At 37.7% G+C, this 25,036-nt stretch overlaps 1 protein-coding gene across 4 annotated transcripts in view; it reads right to left on the bottom strand.

Annotated features, from left to right (window-relative positions):
- Positions 1 to 63: 63 nt before the first annotated feature.
- LOC5564594 (SH3 and multiple ankyrin repeat domains protein 1) overlaps positions 64 to 25,036 on the bottom strand; it is a 477,542-nt gene continuing 452,569 nt past the window's right edge. For all 4 annotated transcript variants that reach the window (XM_021849067.1, XM_021849069.1, XM_021849066.1 and 1 more), the window contains 5 exons: positions 7,948 to 8,371; positions 7,683 to 7,884; positions 6,370 to 7,617; positions 2,846 to 3,255; positions 64 to 2,788 (listed from right to left, as the gene is read on the bottom strand). In XM_021849067.1, the coding sequence (XP_021704759.1) occupies positions 2,011 to 2,788; positions 2,846 to 3,255; positions 6,370 to 7,617; positions 7,683 to 7,884; positions 7,948 to 8,371 (3,062 nt within the window). In that variant the 3' untranslated portion in view covers positions 64 to 2,010. The remainder of the gene's footprint in view (positions 2,789 to 2,845; positions 3,256 to 6,369; positions 7,618 to 7,682; positions 7,885 to 7,947; positions 8,372 to 25,036) is intronic.

Raw genomic sequence — 25,036 nt, forward strand, 5'->3', positions numbered from 1 at the left:
AACTTCAACTATCAATCGAAGGTGGTTTAGTTTCTTTTAAAATTTAAAACACAACATCGACAATTATTGATCATTATTATTTATTTCATTTACCATAAATTGTTATAGCATTTTACCATTTTGTTTGTGTGTTTTCATCTCACTTTAATATCATACTGCGTGTGTTCTGTATGTACGTTTGTATGTATGCTAGTTGGCTATGCTATACTTTGCTCGCGTATTCATTAATTCATATTTGTTTTTTAGTTTCTTTATGTGTATTTGCGTGATTGTTTGTCTGTGTGTATGTGAGTGCTGGCATTCAATCACTGCACTGCTAGGTCGGTGTGGTTGGAACACAACACTACACATAGGAGGACGGGCGGGGCATTCGTCAGATGATAAAATGCGATATACGAAACTATTTTTTTCTTTCGTTTGGGCTATTGTTCGTTCGACATATGGTTCCGTTTTCTCTGCTATTCGATCTAAAGGCTGAACTATTGCGTTGTTTGTGTGTATGTGAGTAAACGTGTCGTGGTCTGCTTCCATTGTTGGCTGAGAACTGTTCGTGGGTTGCTGAGATTTCAAAATGGTGCTGTCTGCTGTGACCGTTACGATTTCTGTTTTAAAATGTTGATTCTATTTTTAGTTTGCTTGTTTAGCGGACAGATTGGCGTGTTCTATTCGTTTGTATTGTTTGCATCTAACGTATGGTTTGTTTTTTTTTTCGTATTGAATGAGTACGTTTGTATATTTTCTATATAATTTCCCTTCAATGCAATATAGTAAAATTCCACTTTCTGTTCGATTTTTTCATTACCTTAAATGGCCGTATCTCATTTTTTGTGTTGAATGCGGGTATAGGAGAATTTATTTAATAATAATGCATTTGTGTGATATTCCAATTTTCTATAAAGGTTACAAAAATATAAAACAATTATACGCACACCACTCTTCGAGAGACAATTCGGGTGAATCAAGTGGAAACTCAATGGAAGAATGGTGTCTATTTTCCTCTTATACAACGTGGTAAGACTTAAAATCGAGTTCCAATTTCTAGGCGGAAAAATGGAGTCACAGAAAAATATACAACAGTTACACCATGGTTTTATCGCTAGTGGATTGTGTAGTTAAAATCTAACATGCTAAATTTTAGAGTGGATATTACTCTCCGTGAATATCCTGTTCCTTTATTATCCGTTGAATCTTATCTCAGCTACTGCTTTGTTGACTTGTTAATTAATGTAATTAATTAAAGACAGAAGGTTTCGAAATGATTCTGCTCAATAAAGGTTACTCAAATGTACAAGGGGAAAAAGAAATTTACATCCGGTTATCATACAAACTATATGTCTTGAGCGAAAATATAGTGAAAATTACTATTTTACAGGAGAACGTAAACTTAACATAAAAGAATAGCATAAATCAAGATCTACTATATCTACTGCTCGAGAAGTGGCAATGAAAAAGGAATTCTCAAATCGTTCGTCATGCGACGTTCTCTGACGAACAATCGAAGTAGGCTTGGAACGACTTGAAAGATCTTTTTCACACTCGAATAAATGTTCATCTTAAAATTGTATGTTCAACGTGCGACAACGGTACTAATTCTGGTACCTCAATGTTTATACTTTTTGACTAACTGTGCTGACACCAATTTTCCGGTTGTTGTTTGAAGTGTCACTTGTGTATCTGGGACGATATTGCACGTGGTTTTAGGCGCATCTTTGCGAACGTGTGTTTGTGTGTGAGAAGTATAAAAATGTAATAAGCAACCGTTTGAGCGTGTATTTTCTATTAGGTTATAAAAGTTGCTTAATTGCTTTCCGATTTTATGAGTTTTGTGACACACTGTAGATGGCTATATATTGAAAAGCTTTCATTTGCTCTAACGACGTGAATGCATAGGCCTGCTAGTTCTGATTTTTAAAATATACGTCGGACTATGTACGGTAATGGTCTATTTGTCTATGTATTCGTGACAGAGTGAGTGCTGAAGAATAATGTCTAGCTAAACCGATTGTTTCTTTACTGACTGTTTAGTCGGTTTACTTTGGGGACGGCACCCACAATGCGAACTCGTTTGCAGTTGGGATTGTGGCCGCTGACCAGCCCTGCTCCCGAGTGGTGCTGATGTTGGTGATGGTGGTGGTGATGCTGTTGCTGTGGTGGGTGTCCACTTCCGGCAGCAACTGAATCACTGAATTCGGCCGGAGGAGGAAGCACCATAGCCACCCCAACCCCATCGGTACCATCTACGGGCAGGGCTCCGGATTCGGCGTCATCCGAGTCGGCTTCTATGGGAGGTGGCAGTGTTGCCAACGTGACAGCATGCCTCTGTTGGATGTTTTGCTGATTGGCTTTCGCACGGTTCGCTGCAATCGTTGCGGCTTGCTTCCGCGTGAGGGAATTGTGCCGTTGGAAGCCGGTAGCCGGAGGACTTGGACTCTGGTCATCGTCGTCTTCGTCACTGCGAACAGCCGGCACTGTTGGGGTGATCATAACAGCCATCTTTTTCTGCTCAAGTAGCGATCCAACCTTCTTGGGATCTATCGCTGGTGCCGGTGCCTTATCATTGCAGGTTACCGTGACTTCCTGATCACTGCTGACACCGGAAGAACTGTTATCGCCATTGTCTTCGTTGGCTTGATTCGCACCGCCACCGGGTTGTTGATTTCCCGTTTGGTTCTGCTGTCGTAGGAAGTCGTTCGGGTAGGATTTCGACGACTTGAGCTTGGTGCGAATCTTCTGGATTTCTTCCACAGAGAAGGAATGTGGGACCGAGCTCGATCCGGAACTGCTACCACTGCAAAAAAGTAACAAATTAGTAATGAAAGACGGCAGATTTCAAATGGTAACGTACCTGGCGTTACTGTTACCGCTAGTTTCGGCGGCCATTCCGGGATTGATGTTCGGGGCTCCACCGCTTACCGTAACCTTGCTCGTCCCGTTTAGCTCTGCTGCTGCCAGGCCTCCATTGACTTTCTTGAGATTGCTTCGCACCAGCCGGACGGAGTTATCCTCCTCAGCGTCCGATTCGCTCAAGCTGTAGTCCGGCTCCGGCAGTGGAGGTCCGGAAGATTTGTACTGCTGCTGCTGTTGTTGTTGAGGCTGTGCCGTCTGCTGCATAGCTGCAGGGCGACCTGGTTGCGCATACGGGTTGCTTCCGCCGCTGGTGATGCTACCGGTTCCGTTCCCGCTGATGGTAACAGTGGTCACGTTGATTGCACTGCCTGTGCTCGAGTTTGACCGAATAGACGACGCTTTACGGATCTGAGCGGGAAAATTGAAGAATGTTAATATACGACTATTAAACCATCTGGAGCAGAGGCGCGTCCACGTTTAAAACCATGGGTAGGACAAACGATGGCAAAATCTTTATGTCTAAGGAAGTCCAGAAAGTTTTCAAATTTATGGAATCCTTGACAGAAAATTGAAAGCGATTGTTTTCATGACAGTCATTACCACTTGACTGAGAAAGCTGCAATATTATTGGTATGTTCAACTTCATAAGTGATTTATTACTTAATCAATATTTATGTCTTTTTCCGGACCAGTTTACTTTTGATAGTCTTGACCAAAACAAGAACCAACTGCGAAACTCAACAGTGAATCTGTTTTAATTTTTGTTTTCTTCACAAAGTTTTGATATAATGATTTCCGAGGGATCTAAATAGAGCTTGCAACAGAACAGGTAGCAGATATCTTCAAAGATACTTTTTCTTTTTCAATGCAAGACCCTAAAAAGTCGCTCTTTTTGACGGAAGGTCTTCAAAGTCACTTTTTTCCTTACTCTACTTGCAGTGAATCCTGCTCCTAAATTTTAAATAGAAAAAACAGCAGAGACTATTACGCGTCAATTTCACAGGCTCTGTAGATTTTTTTCTCAGGTTCCACGAAAAAGAGTTTTAGGATTTCTACTAGTGTTTCCTATAGAGATTTCTTCTTGCATACTCCTTCAAAGATCCCTCCAAAAATTCCTTTTCAGATACCTTTACTCATTCTCCAAGGAAATCTTCCAGTTGTATTTCAAGGGATGCTTGGAGCAATTACTTAATAATTTGCTTCAAGGAATCCTAGGAGTGTCCAGCAATTTCCACATGTATTATGGTGAAAGTAATCCACTACCTCCAGATATTTATTGACTAACTCTTTCATGGATTGCCCCATTTGTTACTTTGGGAGATTTCCCAAAAATTCTTACAAGAGTTTTTTTTCAAGGAAATGATTCCGGAGTTTTGAAGAAGTTTGTTCAGGAATTTTCTCAGAAAGATCTACACGAATTCCAACATCATTTTCTCTAGTTATCCTTCCTGGCATTTTAGTTTCGTTTCCTACTATTACTCGTCCACATTTACCCAGGAATTGTAGTTGTAATTCAACAGAAATTGCAGTAGTAATTCAAGGTTTATTCCTGCATTTCTTCCAAATCATTTCTCAAGTAAAATCTTACTGGGTTTTCGTAAAATTTATTTGAGATTTCACACTACATAATACTTCTGTAATAATTCCAATAATTCCTCCGTCCTATAGTTTTAAAAGAATTCCTGTAGCATAGCAACTAGCAATTTGATTAGGAAATCCTACAAGATTTCCTCGAGAGTCTAAAACTTCTTACACACAACCTTGTGGGAGTTAATCAAGCGCTACTATAGAACTCATCAGATGTTACTTAAGGATTTTTTTTCAATTCATTGCGAAATCAATGAAAAAAGGAATCTATTAATTTCTGAAAAAAAAAAATCATGTCATTTTCCTAGAGAACAAGAACCGCAAAGATATATTGAAGGTTTTGGAAAATTCTCAAAAGTTTCCTGGAAGAAATCATGACGGAATTTTAAAGAAATCTTGAACGACAACTTTGTGGAATTTCTGGAAAATGCTGGTTGAATTCTTACAAATGTTTTAAACGAGAATCTTGGAGAAAGTTTCAGAATAAAGGATGGTAGAATCATTGGATAAATTCTGGGATAACTTGAGACTTTCTTGAAAAAATCTGAGAGAACTTTTGGAGGAAATCCCCGAGGTTATTTCTGTAAATATCCTTAGTAGATTTCATCAATTCATAAAATAAAACTTGTTGAAGGATTCCTTAGAAAGTCAATAAAATCACAAAATGAACTTTTGAAGAAATCTTTGGAGGAAAATGTTTGGGCAAATACTTCTACTTGAATCAATTCCTGGAGGAAATAATGAAGAAATTTATATAGGAATACGAGCAGTAATACTTGTCGTTATGTCATGATGAACTCCCAAAAAAGTATCTTTCGAATATTCTTATAAACATGTCTTGTAAGAATTATAATCTTATTTCTTGGTTCCTATTCGTTTTTTTTCTTGTTATATTGGTTCCTATTGTCTGGTTTCTTTAAGGTCTCTTTTTTTAGACAAGAGGTCTTCAAAGTTCCTATTTTCAAAACATTTAGTCGCTACCAGCAATTCATAGCAATGATGTAAACTGGATATCATAGAATCTAGAAACTTCCGGGCTATAATTGTAAAACTACTTACCAAGCTAAATTTTCTTGGTAAATGGTTCTTCTTTCAGAAGTTCTCCAAAATATTCTCTCTTTTTTTAGGGGCCCAGGTGGTCGTAGCGGTAAACACGCAGCTATTCAGCAAGACCAAACTTAGTTTCGTGAGTACAAATCCCGGTTGAGGATCTTTTCGAAAATGAAATTTTCTTAACTTCCCTGGGCATAGAGTCTTCGTACCATTCACGCGACATACACATGCAAAACTGAACTATTGGCAAAGTAAGCTCTCGATTAATAACTGTGGAAGGAGGGGGATCTTTGGGACGTAACGCCAGAAAGAAGAAAAGATGAAAAAATACTCTAGTTTTGATGAATCATAGAAAATATAATCTAATCATTTTCTAAGAATTCATCAAGGACTATCTTGTAGAAATGTGAACGACCATTTCACCAAGAATGTCTACAGAGTGTGCTTCGGAAGTTCTGTAGGAATTGCTCAGCAGATCGTCAACAGCTTCCTCGTTGACAATACTTCGAGAAATCAAGAGCATTATCGGCCATAGCCAGCAAATGCTGTGTATAACAAGCGACAAAGCTCGCTCAAATTCAGATGCGTATACTTAGTACACGATGCTACCGGTCTTGTTTTAACAATTCCTTAGATATTTCTTGATAGTTCTCCATAAACCCAGTAATTTGTCAAGAAATACTGTCAAAATGCTGATGGCAATTTATCCAAGAACATCTACACCTGGCTATAGAAATTCTGTTGGAATGATGTCATGTTGCATCGTGTTGAATCATGGGTAGGACAATCCTTTGACTGTCATGCCCAGGTATTTTTGTGCGTAGGGCATGTCCTACCTGTCCTACCCACTTCCCGCGTCACTGATCTGGAGAATGTTCTTACCTCTGTGCTGGTACTGCTATTTCCGCTGCTACTGTTGCCACTGCTGCTCGACGCTACGCTCGTTGTCCTGTAGCCAACGTTTCGGATATCCTGCGGTGAAGCGTACAGCTTGGCATTGGAGGCTGGTTTGAAGCTGGACATGATTTCCGCCTCCTGAATCTTTGACCGTTGTTTGGCTTTCTGTTGGATGTGCTTCTGCAGTGCGGTGAGACACTCGTACTCGGAACCACGCGAAATGTCTACTTTGATGACCTGTCCTATCGGTGGCGGTGGCGGCGGATGATTTGGTGGTGGGAGATTCAGTCTTTGCATTGACATGTGTAAACTGTACACATCGTCTTGAGATCGGTGTCCCTTGTGGCCGACGGTGTTGAACCAGCTGGCCGAAGGTGTCAATGTTCCGGCACTGCCGGTTGCAGAAGCCGTTCCACTGGACGCCAGATCTGGTGTACTGTGGAAGGTTCGCCTCAGGTCAGATCCGACCTGTGGAATCGGAATGGGACGGCCCTTGAGCGTACCGATCTTGGATGACTTTTTGCGCTTCATTTCTGCTACACTAGCATACACGATTGGTCCCTTTTGCGGAGAAGTCGGAGGCGTTGCTGCCCCACTGTCGAATCCGGACTGGAATCGCGAACTGGTCATCAACATTGAACAGCGGTTGGCGTCAACGCCTTGCTGCCTTTGGAACAGTTCCTCCAGTTCAGCGGCTGTAATTCGACTAGATGTGGGCCGCGACTTGATACTCGCAGTTCTCGGCTGAACAGGTGTACCAGGTCCACCCTGTGTCGGTGTGTTGATTGCCGATTGAGACTGCTGATGGATAGATTCCGCCGAAGTAGATTTGGTCTGGTTCGGCAGTTCATCGTCATCTTTTTCACCGCCGCCCTCCAATCCGGCGACCATCGATTTGGCACGTGCTCGTCCTACGCTAAGTGTTGTCTTTGGATCTCTTCGTGGGGGCATCGGAGCAGGCAGCTTGCATCCCGCAAGGCTGGCCGGTCCTCCATTCATCCGTCGCGGAAGCGTCGAACACTGCCGCGAGGAAACCGGCGTACTCATACCGGAACCGGAATGTTGACTTCCATCGCCAATCGAACTGGAACCACCCGCCATCACATTCTCCATCATCGAATTGACCAGATTGTGAGGAAGCGTGATGACCGTCATCGATACGAGCGAACCCGAATTGCGGATCAGGTCGACCACGTGCTCATGCGAGGCACACGTGACGTCTTCGTTGTTAATCTGAAAAGCATAGAACCCGCTCAAGGATTAACGTTCTTTTCGGTATTGTGTTCTTCAATACTCACGGCAAGTAAGAAATCTCCAGGCTTGAGTCCAGCCATATCGGCAACACCACCCGGATCCACGTCGTCCAGATATTGCAGAGCCGGACACCGGGGAGATGGTTTGAGTTGCATCAACGGCGAGGAAGCTTTCGCACCTCGAAGAATGAAACCGAAACCTCGCTTCGCTCGGTGAAGAACCACCGTTCGAGGCTCTCCAGTGACCCTGAAATTGCATTGATAAGGATGTAAAACTAGTCCAATTCTGCAAGCTACCCAACAAACTTACGCCTTCTTCGTCCTTGGTGCAGTCTGGCTGTTGTACTGTTGCTGTTGTTGTTGCTGTTGCTGCTGCTGTTCCATAATCTCATTACTGCTGGTGTTGATCACGTAGTGATGATGCGGTGCCGAGGTTGAAACATTGATAATACTTTTCTGCCGGAACTGCACTTCCTGGACGCACTGAGCAGGGAAGAAGCCGGTTTTGTTGGTTCCTCGCACGAACCCTTCCAGCAGGCCGCAATCGGTAGATCCCACCACCTCGATCACGTCCCCGGGCTGTATCTGGATGTGCCCGGACAGGCCACCGTCGTAACCCTCCATGCAGACCACGGTCGTGCTGGGGTGGCCAATCGAGCAAGCTGCACTATCGGAATTGGTTCCGACGCCTGACGAATCACTGATGATGTCGCTCGTGTCACCAAGGCTTTTATCTGAATGAGAGCAGGGAAGATGGAATACCGAGGTGGATCAGTTGCTGTGATCTCGAAACGAGATGCTGGGAGCGCCATCTCGACGCCCACGAGTAATTAAACTGGGGTGGAGCGGGTAGCCTTTGGCCGTTCGTTAGTTATCGCGAGGTGTTGGTAATTATACACTGTGCAGTAAAGTCAAAACGTTTCAATAAGGTACCCTTTTGGAATAAAGTCCTACTGGTAATATAAAAAGTAGTTCGACTATTTTTTTTTTGACAAAGCTTTTGACTAAATTTGACCCAAATAATAATGACTAATTGGTACTGTATAGATGGAAAATCGCATCTCTTAGGAATTAATGGTTCCAATGCAGAGCATGAAGCATCAGCCTCTCCATAATTTTCAGAAATTAAATGATCTGGAGATGCATGGTAGTTTATACTACCAACTGATAACTCACTAATTCATTGCATCTAGTCGATTTTTAGTTTTATTTTTTATATGATAGGATGTTATAATTGAAAGACTAGCAACGACAGCGTAAGTTTGGCAGTAGAGTAAGGTGGGACAAAAGTGGTATAATCAAAATTTCCATGAAAACAATACCAGTTGAAAAGAAATAAATACCATACAGTGAACCTTCAAAATATAGGCTATGATTTTTCTGAACAAACTTGAATCAACATATTTAACCATTTTAGTTATAACAGTTTCAAAATTGATTGTCTCAAATGAACTATTTCGAATCTAGTGTGTGGGAAAAGTTCGCTGGCCAAAACACAAAATTTCGACACTTTAACGTCAGACATACTTTATACCTGAGACGAGACTCGCGAAGACGGTCTTCTTTTTCTGTGATTGCTGAGTTTTTTTTCTTATTCCACTTTGTGTTTATACCAATTATGCGCATGCTGTTCAAATCCTCACATGAACCTCTCAGCAAAAAATGATTGAGTTTGCATCACATCGAATCATAAATAGCCATTTGAGTGAAATTTCATGCCAGCAAACGTAGCAGACATTAGAAATAATTAATCTTCTGCTTAGATTTATCAGCAACTTTGGAAAAAACTGCTCCGCCGACTGTGGTTTTTAATAACAGTTTACTTTGAACTAGAGTTACTGTGCACGTGCTGTAGCCTTAGGTGCAGGAGCCTCATTGCTTGCAAGCACACGGTGAGCACATTGTGAGACCTTTTTCGGTGCGCCTCATTTTTCTTGACATGTGTCTCACTGCGGTCTCATGTGCTCCGTCACATGTGTTGTTTAAAATTCAGCGCAATAATTGAAGTGATTACAAAAGTTTTCAACGGGGATCGAAATTGTAACTCTTGGATCGCGAGTCTTCGACCATATCATGTAGACCATCTGGACACCTGTATAATGAAGCGAAAATAGTTCTAGAGGCTCTTCGTCACTAAGCAGTTGTTTCACAACTTGGATACCGATGGCGAGCCGGAGCGCCGAACAGCGCATGAGACGAGTCTCCCCGGGAGCACATCACCTAGCGCGCGCTTTTAAAATTTTCGTGAGCCTCCGTCTAGCGCAGCACACTAGGATTCCGATGAGCTGAGAGACGGTTTGGTTGGAGGCTCGTCAGTACATTTATGTGCTCCTGAGAAATATGTAACTCTACTTTGAACACAATACTTTTCACTTTTTCAGTGGTGGGCTGCATTTAACGTTTCGTGAGAGGGGAATCTGGGCTGCATATGACGTTGATATTTTTCCTCTTCGCGAGTCTCTCTCAGCTTTATATCAGAGCGGTTCCACAGAAAATGACGACTTTTTTCCCAAATTTCATTTTTATATATTTTGATTTGGATGAAATTTTGCATATGCTTTCTTTATGCCCAAAAATGCCTTTTTGCATCATCGGCTCGCCATTTTGACTCTAGCCTTACTTTTGAGAAGGGCCTAAGAAAAAACCCTTAATAATTTTCAAAAAATTATAACTTAGAAACGGTTTGTCCGATCAGTTTGGTGCCTTCCGCAAAGTTTTAGGTTATTGTTGGGACTATCTGGAAAAAAATATACACTGTAAAAAAAAATTTTTGTAATATTTTATATATCGAAAATAAAGCTTAAAAATCAATTTTCTCAAAAATCGTATTTATGATTTAAAGTCTTTTGCACAGTGGGTCAAGATGGAGAAATTATGGACAAAAAAGTTATGATATTTTAAAAAAAGGTTTATTTTTCAATATGGTCTAAATAAACTTTTTGAATGCTTTTCGATCCGATTTTATGAAAGTACGCAAAATTTTCAACAAAAAAGGTATATGGGAAAATTTTGCTAATTGCTACCGAAACATTTGAAAAGTTTACTATGACCATTTTCAACAAATTCACCTTTTTTTTAAATCATAACTTTTTTGTCCATGATTTCTCCATCTTGACCCACTGTGCAAAATACTTCATTTTTTGTCTACTTCAACATATAAAAAAAAAACATAAATACGATTTTTGAGAAAATTGATTTTTAAGCTTTATTTTCGATATATAAAAAATTACAACATTTTTTTTACAGTGTATATTTTTTCCAGATAGTCCCAACAATAACCTAAAACTTTGCGGAAGACACCAAACTGATCGGACAAACCGTTTCTAAGTTACAATATAATGACCGAAATTTGAAAATTATATATCATAATTTTGTATTAAAATCGCTGTATCTTTAAAACGGTAAAAGTTAGCCTGATTTTTCCGCATACCTTTTATGTTGTAAATTTTGCGTACTTTCATAAAATCGAGTTGAAAAATATTTAAAAAGTTCATTATGACCATTTTCAAAAATTCACCTATTTTCAAAAAATCATAACTTTTTTGTCCATGATTTCTCCATCTTGACCCATTGTGCAAAAGACTTCATTTTTTGTCTACTTTAACATACAGTAATACCTCGATATAACGTAACCTCGATATAACGTAACCTCTTTATAACGTAACTCGTTATAACGTAATTTTTACCTCGATATAACGTAACTTTTTTTTGACCCCATTTATTTTTACAATTTTTATCAAAAACATGGTTTATGAACTGCTATAAACATTTTTCAAGATTCATCAACCAATACTAAATCAAAGCAATTTAAGCGTTTACTATCACTGAATACAGTCATAAATCGATATCGAAATTTCTCGACGGATTCTGAGGACACCTCCAGATATTCCGACAATAATTGCTCCATGGGCTTATCTTAAACTGTCCTGGTATTCATGTATAAACTTTAAACCCATTCTTAAAATAATTCCGACAGGGATATTCCAGAAATTCTACAAGTTGACCCTCCAGATATTAATGTGTTATTTCTCCAGGATACAAAGTGGATTCAACTATGCATTCTACAAACAATTCCACATATGATACCTTATACTTTTCCGGAGTCTAGAAATTTATAAATTATTTCAGCATTTTTTCATGAATTCTTCCAGCGGCCTTTTTAAAGAACAATCCAGAAATAATTCTTGGAATGCTCTACAAATTATTTAAAAAACCGTACAGGTATTCGTCCAAAAACCTGAAGAACAATTTTTTGGCATTTCTCCACCAATTAAATTATGATTTTCTGCAGAACTTTTTACAAATATTTTAGCAGAAACCATTCTATATACTACTTTAGGTTCTTCAAGGATTCTATGTGAAATGAAATCTTTCATTGATTCCAACACAAATTTCTAAAGAAAGATTCCAATGATTTCATTGGGTTCTTCAAGTAATTCTTGAAGACGATAAGTCTAGAAATTTTTATATGGATTTTATTTTATTACAAAAATATATTCAGGGATTCCAAAAACTGAGCATCCTCCTCCGGAGATCTTCCAGAAATCTTTCCTGAAATACTACCGAAAATTCACAACGTATTCGTTCAGAAACTTTCGCATGAAAAATTACTTGAAGATAGTTCTTGTTTTTGACAGTTTTCTAGGGATTTCTTCATGAATTCTAAAAATAAACATTTTTCAAAGAATTCTTGGGACATTCATTCTAAAATTCTGTCCAGAAATTACAAAAAGATTTGCTTTAAGAGTTTCACCACGAGTTCGTCATAACAAAATTCTTGAAATTCCATAATTGCTTGCTAGAAATGTTCATGGATTGCTCAACATTAACATTTTTAAAGATTTCTGAAAGATTTCATTTATGAATTTATTGTATAGTTTCTCCGAGTGTTCAAGGATTCCTCCAAAGTTTTTTCCTGAATACATTTCATTAGGGAATACTGAAATAAGAAGGTAAAAGTAAAAAATAAAACAAAAAGAAAAATATAAGAAAATTTCATACGGAAAAATATAAAAAAAAATATGTGAGATAAACTGAAAATGGCTGCTAGTTCAATAATATCAATGTAAGACCCATTTTCTCACCAAACAATACATGATGAACGAAATTCAGAAAAAAAATATTTTGCTTCGATATAACGTAACCTCGATATAACGTAACGAAAATAAAAATCGAGTTACGTTATATCGAGGTATTACTGTATAAAAAAATAAAAAAATCAAAAATACGATTTTTGAGAAAATTGATTTTTAAGCTTTATTTTCGATATATAAAAAATTACAACATTTTTTTACAGTGTATATTTTTTTCCAGATAGTCCCAACAATAACCTAAAACTTTGCGCAAGGCACCAAACTGATCGGACAAACCGTTTCTATGTTATATTTTTTTGAAAATTATGAAGGGTTTTTTTCTTAGGCCCTTCTCAAAAGTAAGGCTAGAGTCAAAATGGCGAGCCGATGATGCAAAAAGGCATTTTTGGGCATAAAGAAAGCATGTGCAAAATTTCATCCAAATCTAAAAATACAAAAGTAAACCGACATTCGAATTCAAATGGAACCGCTCACCAGCCATAAAAATATGTTTACACACTAAATTTTCAACTTAAAATTACCCAAAACAGGGTTAATTGTAATATACCCAAAATTAGCTGTTTTTTCTTTACAAAAAACAGTGAAAATGTGATATTTTGATAACTTTTTTTAACACGAGCAGGCCAACTTCGCTGAATTTGAAGATAATATGTGGATTTGGGGCAATTTGTTAGTTTTTCCGCGAGTTTATATATGGTTCGAACTTGTACCCCGCTGATTCCAACTTTTGCCCCACAATGGGCCAAAAACTGATTCCAAGCATTTATGTAGAAAACTAATTTACTTCAAAGCATTCTTATGATAGGCCTAAAAATGCCCTTACATAAAAATCGAATAAGATTTTATTTTTATTTGGTTCCATGTAACGGAATATTGACCAAAAATTACAATTTTTACGTCAAAAAACAACAAATGGCCATAAGTTTTCCAGATCTCAATTGATTCTTATGATATTTGCAGTGGAAATCCCATACTTGAACAGCATTTGAGCCACCATGGCATTTATAAGTTTTCCTTTGAATTGAGCTAGATATCTTAAAAAGAAACTCTTGCCCCACTCGAACTTTTGCCCCACTTTACTCTAATCCAGAAAATACGCAGGGCAAGAAGCGGAGCACACACATTTTGAGCGGTGTACCCGATCGCCAATACTTTAAGCTTCTCAATGCATTGAGAAAATGATACACATTATGCATTGAGGGTCAAAACATGACCCATGACTTTGGAATGCTCTCAAAAATCGATTTTTTAACCAATTTTCGTTCATTCAGCCTTATAATAAGATATGAAACCGGAGAAGGGAACCCTGGACATTTAATAGAATCTAGAAATAGATTTGGCCGGATTTGGTCGGGAAATTCCGGAACCGGTTCACATCACAGGTCATTTTCAGACCATCACTCACCATTATATTCATACAGATCTAAATAGACACCATGCCAAATACCAAAAATAGGATTCTTCTTCTTTTTTGTGGTATTACGTTCGACTCGGGACAGAGCCTGCTTCTCAACTTAGTTTTCCTATGAGAGCTTTCACGGTTATTTATGTGCTGAGAGCTATCTTTGCCGAATAAACATGCTCTGGGATGTCAAGAAAATTCCTAACTCCGAGACAATCTACAGTAATCTCTACTGCGATTTCTTCAGGAGATTCCACAAGGAATATCACCAGTGATTCCTCCAGAGATCCCGCCGGGACGAATTTTTGATCGCTACGATTTTTGAGACCAGCTCCAATAGAGCTCCAGGATTTTTTCCTGTTTCTGGTCGGGATGAACCATTGCGACCAGTTTTCTTTGATCTTTTGTGGTATACCCGTGTCCTTTGTTCAGTGCATGTCGTTCTACTCCATTACTATTTAGAAATAATGAAGTAGTCGTTTTTTATACAAATATCATTCTTTACCATTTTTCATAGAGCCTCTTTAGAAAAAGATACCGCTATTTATACCTTTTGGAGAAAACAATTTGTCACCATTAAACTCTCAAAAGCGCGCCCCTTAATCAGGTTCGGCCACTAAGCTGGTTGAATGATACTGATTTTGACCATGCATCGGTACTCTAGCGTATCAAATTATTGCTTCTACTTATAAGGTTCAAAGTCGTTTTATGAAACTGTGAACAGGTTTCATCGCATGAGACATTTAGATTCCTTGAAACAGAAAGCTTATTTTAGAAGTTAAGAGGTCTGCTACTCCACTGATTCGAAATCGTTTCCCTCCTAGATATCGAAAGAAAAACTATTGAACTCGGAAAGAAGTTGTCTCATGAGTTGAAACCAACCTTAGATGCTGATTGAGCCATTTTTCCACACCGACCTCTTCATCATCTAGGACAAATAGGTGGGTCTTAGTGGCTAGAGTAATTATGCTCTTCCGACCGTAACTTATAAGTATTCACAAGAACAGATACAACAAGAGTACAATATGGTAGATCTTACCTCGTAACGCACCTCGAAAAGGTGATCTACCTGCGTTACGGGGAAGCTCCAGGAATACTTTCAGTAATTCCTCCAGGAATTTTGCCAGGAGTTTCAGCAGGGATTCCTCTAATGATTATTGCATGGATTTCTGCAAGGAAAATCTATACATAGATTTTTCTAGAAAATTCGCAAGGAGCTTCCGGAGAAATGCCTCCACATTCCTCCCTAGATTCCTGAAGTAAAATTTCTACTGGGATTTCTCCAAGAATTCTTCCAGGAATTTTTCAAGCAATATGTCCTGGTATTTTTTCAGAGATTATTTCATAGACTCCTTGAAGGATTCATCCAAGCATTTCAAACTCTAAAGAGATCATTTTAGATATGTCTCTACAAGGATTACACTAGAACAGTCTTTTCATGGATTACTCCAGCTATTCCATAAGAAATTCTTCCATGGTTTCCTCCAACGATACATGCAGGGATTCCCAGGGACTCTCCAGAGATTTCATCAGGAATTAATTACTTCACGAATTTTTTGAGGGATTCCTCCAGGAATTGCTTAAGGGAAACCACTACGTAAATTAATCCAAGGATTTCTCCCGGTAAGCTTCCCTCAGATTTTTTTTTCAGAGATTCGAAAAATCGAAAATTATCGAATTATTGAAAAATACTCTAAGAATTTATCAAGGGCTTGCATTAGGAAAATCTCTGCCTAGATTCCTCTAGACTCTCTTCCTTTCACGGATTTCTCCAGATATCTCTGCAGGGATTTATTCAGGGATTCCTTCCGCATAATCTACCCACTATGTTCAGTGATCCTCCAAGAATTACTCCAGGAATTTGCCCAGGGATTCCTTTAGCAATTTACCCAGGTAATCTTTCAAAGATCCCTTCATCAATTAAGCCAGGTAACCTTTAATTGATTCATTCACTAATTTACTCATGTGATCCATCAGAGATTTCTATAGGAATTTATCCAGATACTCCTCCAGGGATTATTTCAGGAGAATCTCTCCAGGAATTCCTCTAGAGATTTACCCAGCAATTTCTTCAGAATTTTTAAGTACTGTAGATTTTTCTGGTTATTCCCTGAAGAAAAACTTCTTCAGCAAAGAAGAACCTCGGGAAATTCCAGGAAAAGTTCTTGGCGGAATCTCTGGAGGCTTAATTTCTGATTCCTGGAGGAAGTCATGAGGTAATCTCTAGAGGAATTTGTACAGGAATTTCCAGAGGTCAATAAAAATCTCTAGAAAAGTTTCTCGGAGAATTCCTTGAGGAAAAATCTTCATATCCCTGGGAGAAATCATGAAGGAAAATTTTGAAGTAATATCGTGTAGGATCCCTGAAGGAATTCCTGGCTGGCGGAACCTCTGAAGATACTTATTTTTGGATTTCGGCTTGCAGTTACAATCTAAAGCATTGATAGTTTCAATTCATCGCCGACGTTTAGATCCTTTGGTTTGGATCTTCTTCAGAGCCTGTGTTTATTAAAATATTTTACGAAACATACAACATACAATAACATTCCGGTCTAACTTAACATTGATAACAATTTGACAAAATTACTCACTCGAAGTTAACCAACTTGTTAAAGAAATTCTGAAGAAAACCTTGGTGGAATTCCTGGAGGAATCCCTGAAGAAATCGCCGGAATATTTCCTGGAAGAATCTCGAGAGATCTACCTGGGGAAATTTCCGCAAGTATACTTTGAGAAATTTCTGCAGAAATCGCTGGAGAAATAACACGAGTAATTATTTAAGATCCTTGGAGGAATTCCTGGACAAAGCCAAGAATTTTTGTCAAGATTTTCTTGGTGGAATCCTTTGATGGTAATATTTTTGGAGTAAGCTCTATAGGAATACAAGGAGAAATCTTTGAAAGAATTCCTGGAGCAATCCCTAGAATAATTGCTTAAAAAGTTTTCGGAGAAATCCTTGGAGAAATTTCTGGAGGAATCTCAGTAAAGACTATACTGGAGGAACCTATAAAGGAATTACTGGAGAAACTCCTCACAAAATATCTTGAACAATCCTTGTAGAAATTTTCCTGCAGAAATCTCTGAAATAATATTTGGATGAATTCCTAGAGGAACACAGGATAGTATTCCAGGAGGAGTTGCTGATGGCACCCTGTTGGAACTGGTCTCAAAAATCTAGTAACGATCAAAAGTTCTCCTTGGAGGAATTCTCGGAGGAATCCCTGATGAAATTCCTAGTGGAATTCCTGGAGAAATCGCTGTATGAATTACGGTAGAGATTATCTTGTAGGAATTTTTGGTACAATACCTGGAGGAACCTTCAAAGGAATGCCTGTAGAAATCTCTAGAAGAGTGTCTGGAAGAAATGGCATTGGAGATATTTAGAAAGAAACTCTTGATGGAATCTCTGGAGATGTTCCTAAAGGAACTCTTGGAGCTATATTTGAACTGGTCTCAAAACATGAATGATGACTTGTCGAATGACGCCGATTTGTTGCATTATCTTATTTGGCCTAACGGAACAGTACTGGGTATTCCGATATAATAATGTTATGTTTGTGAGGCCAAGATAGCCGCAGCGGTAAACACGCAGCTTTTCAACAAGACCAAGCTGAGGGACGTGGATGTATTATTTTGATTATGGTATGAACATCACACATCACACATCGCATCACACACTACCGGAACAGGTTCCGGAATGGATCGTGGGACAAATATGCATAGAACGGCAGTACAATGACATCATGGAGATAATATCGTATTTTTGGTATGCGTACTCCCATACCAATGAATTGCAAGCCGCCCGAAATCAAAATCGGTGCTACCAGCCAGTATTGTCGGGGAACTCTCCGCAGAAATATGTTACAAGAGACTAAATATCAAGGGTGGTCGTAGAACCAGTAAACCGGAGGCCATCCTCCAATTGTAATCGATAGACATACCTCGGCATTCAAGTGGTTAATCTGAAGAGTTCGAGTTGCTATGGATCTTCCAACGAATTTTATTCTAAAATCTTTCCAATGCGATTGACTATGAGATTTTCTTTGAGAATTATGCTCGATACTACTACCTGGAATGCCACCAATGATTATTCCATGAACTCATCAAGATATTACTAAAGGAAATACTTCAGATATTATTGAAAAACTAACAGTTCAAAATGATATTGAAAACTTCTCAAATATTCCCTGAAAGAACTTCCTCAGGAACATTTATGGAACTTATACAGGATCCCTCGAAAGACCTCCTGCAAGAAACATTGGACAAAATCATGGTCTCTTGACCATGATGACCATCTTATGGAGAAATCGCAAGAATAAGTGTTGGACACATGGATACAGGAATCTTGGTAGGTATTCCTAAAAAAATCCGTAAAAACAGTTATTTTGTCATCCCACAATCCCTGGTGCAGTTCTCGAAGGAATAGTTAGAGGCATTACTTGAGCAATCATAGAGAGTGGAATTTCCGTAGCATTTCTTGGTGGAAACTTCTGAAAGAACCTATGTTAGATTTACTAGAAGAATTAGTGAATAATTAATAAGTTGAGGAATGGTGGATGAATCACCCGAGAAATACACAGGTTCAGGGATTGAAACCTGAAAATTTGAGAGAATCTCTCACGTATCGCTCTCTGTACCTATCATAATATGCAGCACATTATGAGAGACAGATCGGGGGGATAGCAGTTCATGATAAAACCCCTCTAAATAAGCTCCAATCCTGGAGGACACTATTGCTATCGGAAGTTCGGGGATTGTTTAACGTGCCAGTAAAGTAAAACACCTACCCCCAACGGTGAACAAGCTAGAAAAATGGGTTTTATGATCGCTTTCTCCTTAGGGCTCTCTTTCGCTGCTCCTATTTATCAGACTTGTTACAACTTGATTCATTGCCGATCATAGACCGTAACAGATGGCATGTTTTTCTTCGCATGCTTTGATCGTGCTTTAAAATCAAATGAGAGCTAATTCTGCAATGCCTGCATAAGTTATCTTAACGTCAAAACGTCAAAAACTGCCAATTATAGCGTTACGTAATAAATGGACGCTGCCTAATAGGAATGGAGTTTTCCCAAATATTTTGCATGAAGAATTTTTATTGAGTTTCTCCATGATTTTCCGTGTTTTTTCAATATATTGAGAACGTTTTCTATTTTTTTTTAAGAATCGACTCAAAATACTTGTTTTAACTTGAAAGTTACCATCCCAATGTGTGCAAAAAAGTTTTTTCAAGTACTCAAGACGATCTTCAAACGCTATTTTGAAATGAATGGCACAGAGAGTTTCAGATTGGGAAAAAAAAATTAACCTATGAATACATGCCTAAAATATTTTTTATAGCCATTCATTTGGATTCCAAATCCCATTTAACGTACTCGTCGACCCATGTTACACAAGTTTTAGTTTACTTCCACAAAAAGGAAGTCTTGTCCTTTGGTACGACAGGTTCCGTTCGATTGATTCGAAAATTAGGTCCCTTCATCTGTTCGTCGAGTCCATTCCATAAATACTCATATTGAGTCAGGTTTTCAAACCAACTTGGCGTAACCAACTTGGCAAATCCCTTTCAAACAATTCCTTTTGCACGTATTCTATTCTTGGCACTTTTGATCCATTTCGACAGGATTCTGTTAACCCGTATCTGACCGAGTTAAGCTTTTTTTTCAAATTGTCATTGTGATTGATTGATCAACTGATTCTTATTCGGTTTTCATTACATGCAATCCAAAGGCTTCTAGTATCATATGCTGCAACAAGTTGGTCAATTTATTCCCGATGGCCGGAGTTATTCCGGTGTCCTCCAGGATCACGTCGGGTAAAAATTTGGTAAACTTCCTTTTCTGAACAGTTTATTTAAGGTACCGTGGGGTAAGTGGATACAGAAAAATCAATAGTCAACTTCATTATTTTGTACAGCTTACGTAAATAATGTAATTCAAACTTTTTTCTGTGGATAACAAATGAGGGACTAATATACTTCAAATCGTCATTTATTTAGATTTTTCTGATTTTTATTTATTGAGTATGAGGGACTTGAAAATTTGTGCCAAATAATCCACTTACTCCACCATGGTGGGGTAAGTGGATCACCACTAAAAAAATCTATTCTCAAAACATATATGGTGTAATTATGTATACTAAGAATGATATTGCTCTTATTCTTGTTATTAGTGCTAGTTATGTCATGTTTTGATACTCTAAAAATTAAAAAGTGTCTTCATTTTATTATTGAAAATATTAATACATTAGTTCACACAAGTTCATACATATTCGAACAAAAAATAACATTGTAGCCAGAATTATTTGGATAAAATTCTTCTATATATTTACAAAAGTTAAACTGAAGAATTGTAGAATTATTCCTAACGAAGTTTTTGAAAAACACTGGTAGTTTAAAAATATTAATTACATCTATTTTTGTATAACAAACTGAAATTCTTATTCTATTTATGAATGCATTTCTATCATCTGTCTAGAACAATTTAGATGGTCAAATAAGGTTAGATAATATGTTTTCAATTGGAAAAGTTGTATATTCTGCTCTTTTGCAACTCTGTTTTAATAAACCACGAAAAGTTTTGTTTGAGTTTTGCAATATTCGTTCTTTTATATTTTCTTGTACCAGAAATATTAAAATAAATTGTAGGTGTATTAATTCAAATTTTCTGTAGTCAATTAGACATATTTAAGCTAGTAATGGGCAAAAGTAAAAACAAAACAATATTTGCGAGTATTTAAACTTATTCAAATTATCGTAAGCAGTCTGCCAATAAATGATAATAATACCTGATCCACTTACCCCCACCCCATTAATAAGTGCAGGTAAGTGTACCATGTCCAAAATATCTGTATTTATATATAAAAATCACATATTTTTCATTGTGATTCATTCAATTAGAACTGAAATGTTCACCGTGCGTTGAAAAAACTAGTAGAATTTGATTTAAGGCAAAAATACAATGGATTTTTGATTGACGGAAAACAATTTTGAAATTAATTCATTTTTGCAGCCAACAAGTTTGCTTGTGTTAGTGTACGTATAGTACCAGTTTTACATTAGTATCAGTGTGGACGTGAGAACATAGCCTAAAACGATGCAATGGTGCGAAAACATTCAACATATTCAAGTATTTATGCTCAATATGGACAAATGATCCACTTACCCCACTGATACACTTCCCCCACTGTACCTTATAGTAAACTTGTGATCCCGGCAGACTTTGTCTTGCCATCAAGTAGGCTTTTGGAAAACGATATGGACCGATGCACGAGTTCACTATTTGACGTTTGAGCGGTGCCGTGTTATTTATGTGACCATGGAAACGAGTGAATTCGGCACCGCTCAAACGTCAAATTAGTGAACTCGTGCATTGGTCCATGGAACGCCCCATACGAAATGACAGTTCCATTACCCCCGTTTCCGACTTTCCAGTTCAATATCCACAAACACGTCGGAGCGCTTTAGGGACATAACAATGGAAGAATTTTCAAAATCCGAATCCCGTTCTCATGCCATTTAGTGATATACAAACACCATTCCATTTTTATTAATATATAGAAGAAGAAGATAGATGGTGCTTAAATCCCTAAAATTTAACAGAAGACGGCAATTACTTATTCATAGGTGATATAATGATACCGTGAGGCAACCGAATCCGGTCAAAATCGCTTTATGCTCCTCTGGAAGATCCAGAACATCCATAAAAGTGGACGTACCCTGACATTTGATCCGCAGAGCTGCTATTTTTACCAAATAATTTGCATGCCGGGTTTTTTTTTTGAATTTGAGGAATTTAAACACCTCTTATTTTAAATTAAATGTTTAGAAAAGGAAATTGTACATTGTTCGCCCTGTGTGCTAGCGATCAATTATTCATAGGCCAAAGTTTTATATTTTTGACGATTTTGAATTTTTCATCTCGTGATTTGCTAGCTAGTAAGCAAAAAAAAAATGGCTGAAATGTTTTCTGATTCAAGTTAATCGTGACATGTTGCATTGTCAGACAAACTGTTTGTCCCGCGACAATTAGTACATCGTATAATTCACGTATATGTGATGCGTGAGCCGAGTGAGGTGCTCAGATCATGCTTCCGCATGAGCAACGGCCTATTTTCAACGTTTACTTTTCAAACCTATTCTGAAAAAAAAAACTCATTTTGTTCGTTGATCAATTTTTTCGAAGATATGGACCTGCTTTTGAACGTGGAATCAATTATTCGAAATCACATAACCTACGGGTCTTTATGAGCACGGTTTCCATTAACATGGCACCAATTACACTGCGGAACACGTTTTTGTCTCCAGCACCAAAATACCGCTATTCGCTTAATTAAGGGTTGCTGAATCCAATGCCGTTTTCAGAAATATCATAGCACGTCTAGTTTTTGAGATATTGACTGTTGAAAATGCGAAAAATGACTATTTCAGCCAACTTGCATGCAAGTTGGCCAGCTTGTAAGGTAATATATTGGCTTAATTTGCCACAGAATTCAAACTTTATGTGTATAACAATACTTATCATCAAAGTTTGTATTACTTTCGATACGGAAAAGTTATTTTTTGTTGGTTTAGAGAATTGTTGTATTTTGCCATATAGAAGAAACGAAGAATTTTGTATGGAGACTGCAAGCACGTTGAAAAAATCTGTTTAATCGAAATTTAATCGCGCAATTTCAATCAAATTATGTCTGAAATGAATGTTCAAATTAGATTACAAAAAAGTATGATAAATTGGTCGGCGTTAAGTCAGAGGGGACCAAGTACAAAATTTGGGAAAATTGAATTATTCTCTCATTAGATGCGAAATTACCTTACCTCCGCTTCACTTTGACCAGATTTGATGAATGCTGTAAACTGCGAGAGATATGTGGCAAATTTACTTTGGATGATCAATAAAAATCGATTAAGTGTGCAGTCAGAGTGGACCATGTGCTTATTACCATAACAGCTAAAATGATCAACACGCTGAGGAATGCTAGGAAATGAAAAACATTTCAAGAAATTTGTCAGATTTTTCGACATCGAATGATTCTTTTACTTATCCATCAATAGAAATTTATGAATATTACTTAATTCGATGCATTTGATTTTGATTTTTGACTATTTACCATATTTGGATGGGTGGTCAGAAATTGCAACAATTTCTGTGCAGACAGAGCGGACCAAGTGTTGAAAAGCAATAAACTGATTGCTTATTGCATTTTTTTTTGAGTCAATTCCAGAGTCCGATAGAAGCTTACAGTAGTTCTGTGGTGTATGTATGGAGTGTGCTAGAACACGCTTATTGGACCAGTATATTTTGGTCGGTACTCAAGATTTTCACTTGGTCCACTCTGACTGAACACATATTTGAATATTTCTGGTCTTCAATGCCCTGACCCTGCAAAACCTTAATTTTCAAGCTATCGTAATGCCACTGATCATGGTATTGACCAATGGAATATAGAAGAATTTACAATACTGGTGTCGAAGGGTCTGGTGATAATCTGCTTTTCTTAGAGATATGTACCCAGTTTGACCATGCAAGCATTGAATGATTGTTATTTTCCTAGAAATTGTTCAGTCAGAGTGAACCAACTCACCGAACGGTGGTCTTTAGTTCAGTCAGAGTGGACCAAGTACACATATTCCATCAAAAATTCGTTCTATCAGAATAACGATTTTTCATGATTATCACTTCACATTATATTGTTTTTAAGTAATACAAAGAGGTGTAGAAATATTGAACCTAACTTCAAACGAGTTCAAAAATTACAAAGCGTTAAACTTTAAACCCATTTTTCTCAAAATATGAAAAATGTGACTTGGTCCACTCTGACTTAACGCCGACCAATTGTACTTTAGATTTCATGTAAACATTAATAAAACCAGTGTTTTATACAACTTTGGTGACCTGTAGCTAAAAATTGTGACGTGCTGGAACATTTCTGAGAATGGCACCAGATTCAGCAACCCCAAATCTACTAGAGACACATAATTTGATCCTTGAGACACGCAAAAATGTCATTTTTGTTACGCTGTGTTATTGTCCTAATTACTAATAAGATATATGAATATCTGGTGTCATTTAAAATCTACAAAACTTCTAGGCACAATTTTGAGTAATCGTCTTGGTTACACTTTCTCTGATTTTGACCAAACACACTGCCAACACTTCATGATTATACGATTTTGACAAGAAATTCAAAATCATAGACAATTTATGAGATATACTTGTGTCAAACATTTTCTAACTTTCAAGGATTCTTGTCATTATTTGAAGCAAAATAAGAAGCATACATTTTGCTCATATTCTTTATGTAGATTTTACTGCACAGCTGAACCAACTATTCCTTAAGTTATTTATTTACGTTTTATATTGCTGTTTACGATTCCAGTGCAAGTCTTGCCTAAATGTTGTTCGCATGTAGTAGGATAACAAGTTACAATTGTATTGTCCAATACTGTACATCGCTAGCAGCAAAGAAATCATATTTTGACATATTTCCGGTTCTGATATTTGCATTTCTAACGTAAACAGCAATTTTGTTGTTGGGATTGTTTTAAGGCAATAATTTGTATAGTTCAGTTCTTTCTGTTTAATTATGTTTTAGTGTACCATAAATGCATGTGTAAAAATCAAAAACGAATCAATGAAAGAATGACGATCGAGTAGTAAGTAAAAACATTCACAAAAATGGCATATTGTTAGTATCGATAAAACACTTAGAGAACCGTATGAACGAGCTACTGACAACATACATGCAGCTATGTAGTAAGGGAAATGATCTCATTCGGAAAACAAACAAAAAATACCAAAGTACAAAACTGGCAACACTGCGTTAAAAATCATATAATCTTTCTTCCTGAAAAACTTAACCATCACCTTTCTGACATCGTGCGGCATTCGCCGCCTACTTGACCT

Source organism: Aedes aegypti, chromosome 3 (assembly GCF_002204515.2).
Source record: "Aedes aegypti strain LVP_AGWG chromosome 3, AaegL5.0 Primary Assembly, whole genome shotgun sequence".
Taxonomy (NCBI): Eukaryota; Metazoa; Arthropoda; class Insecta; order Diptera; family Culicidae; genus Aedes; species Aedes aegypti.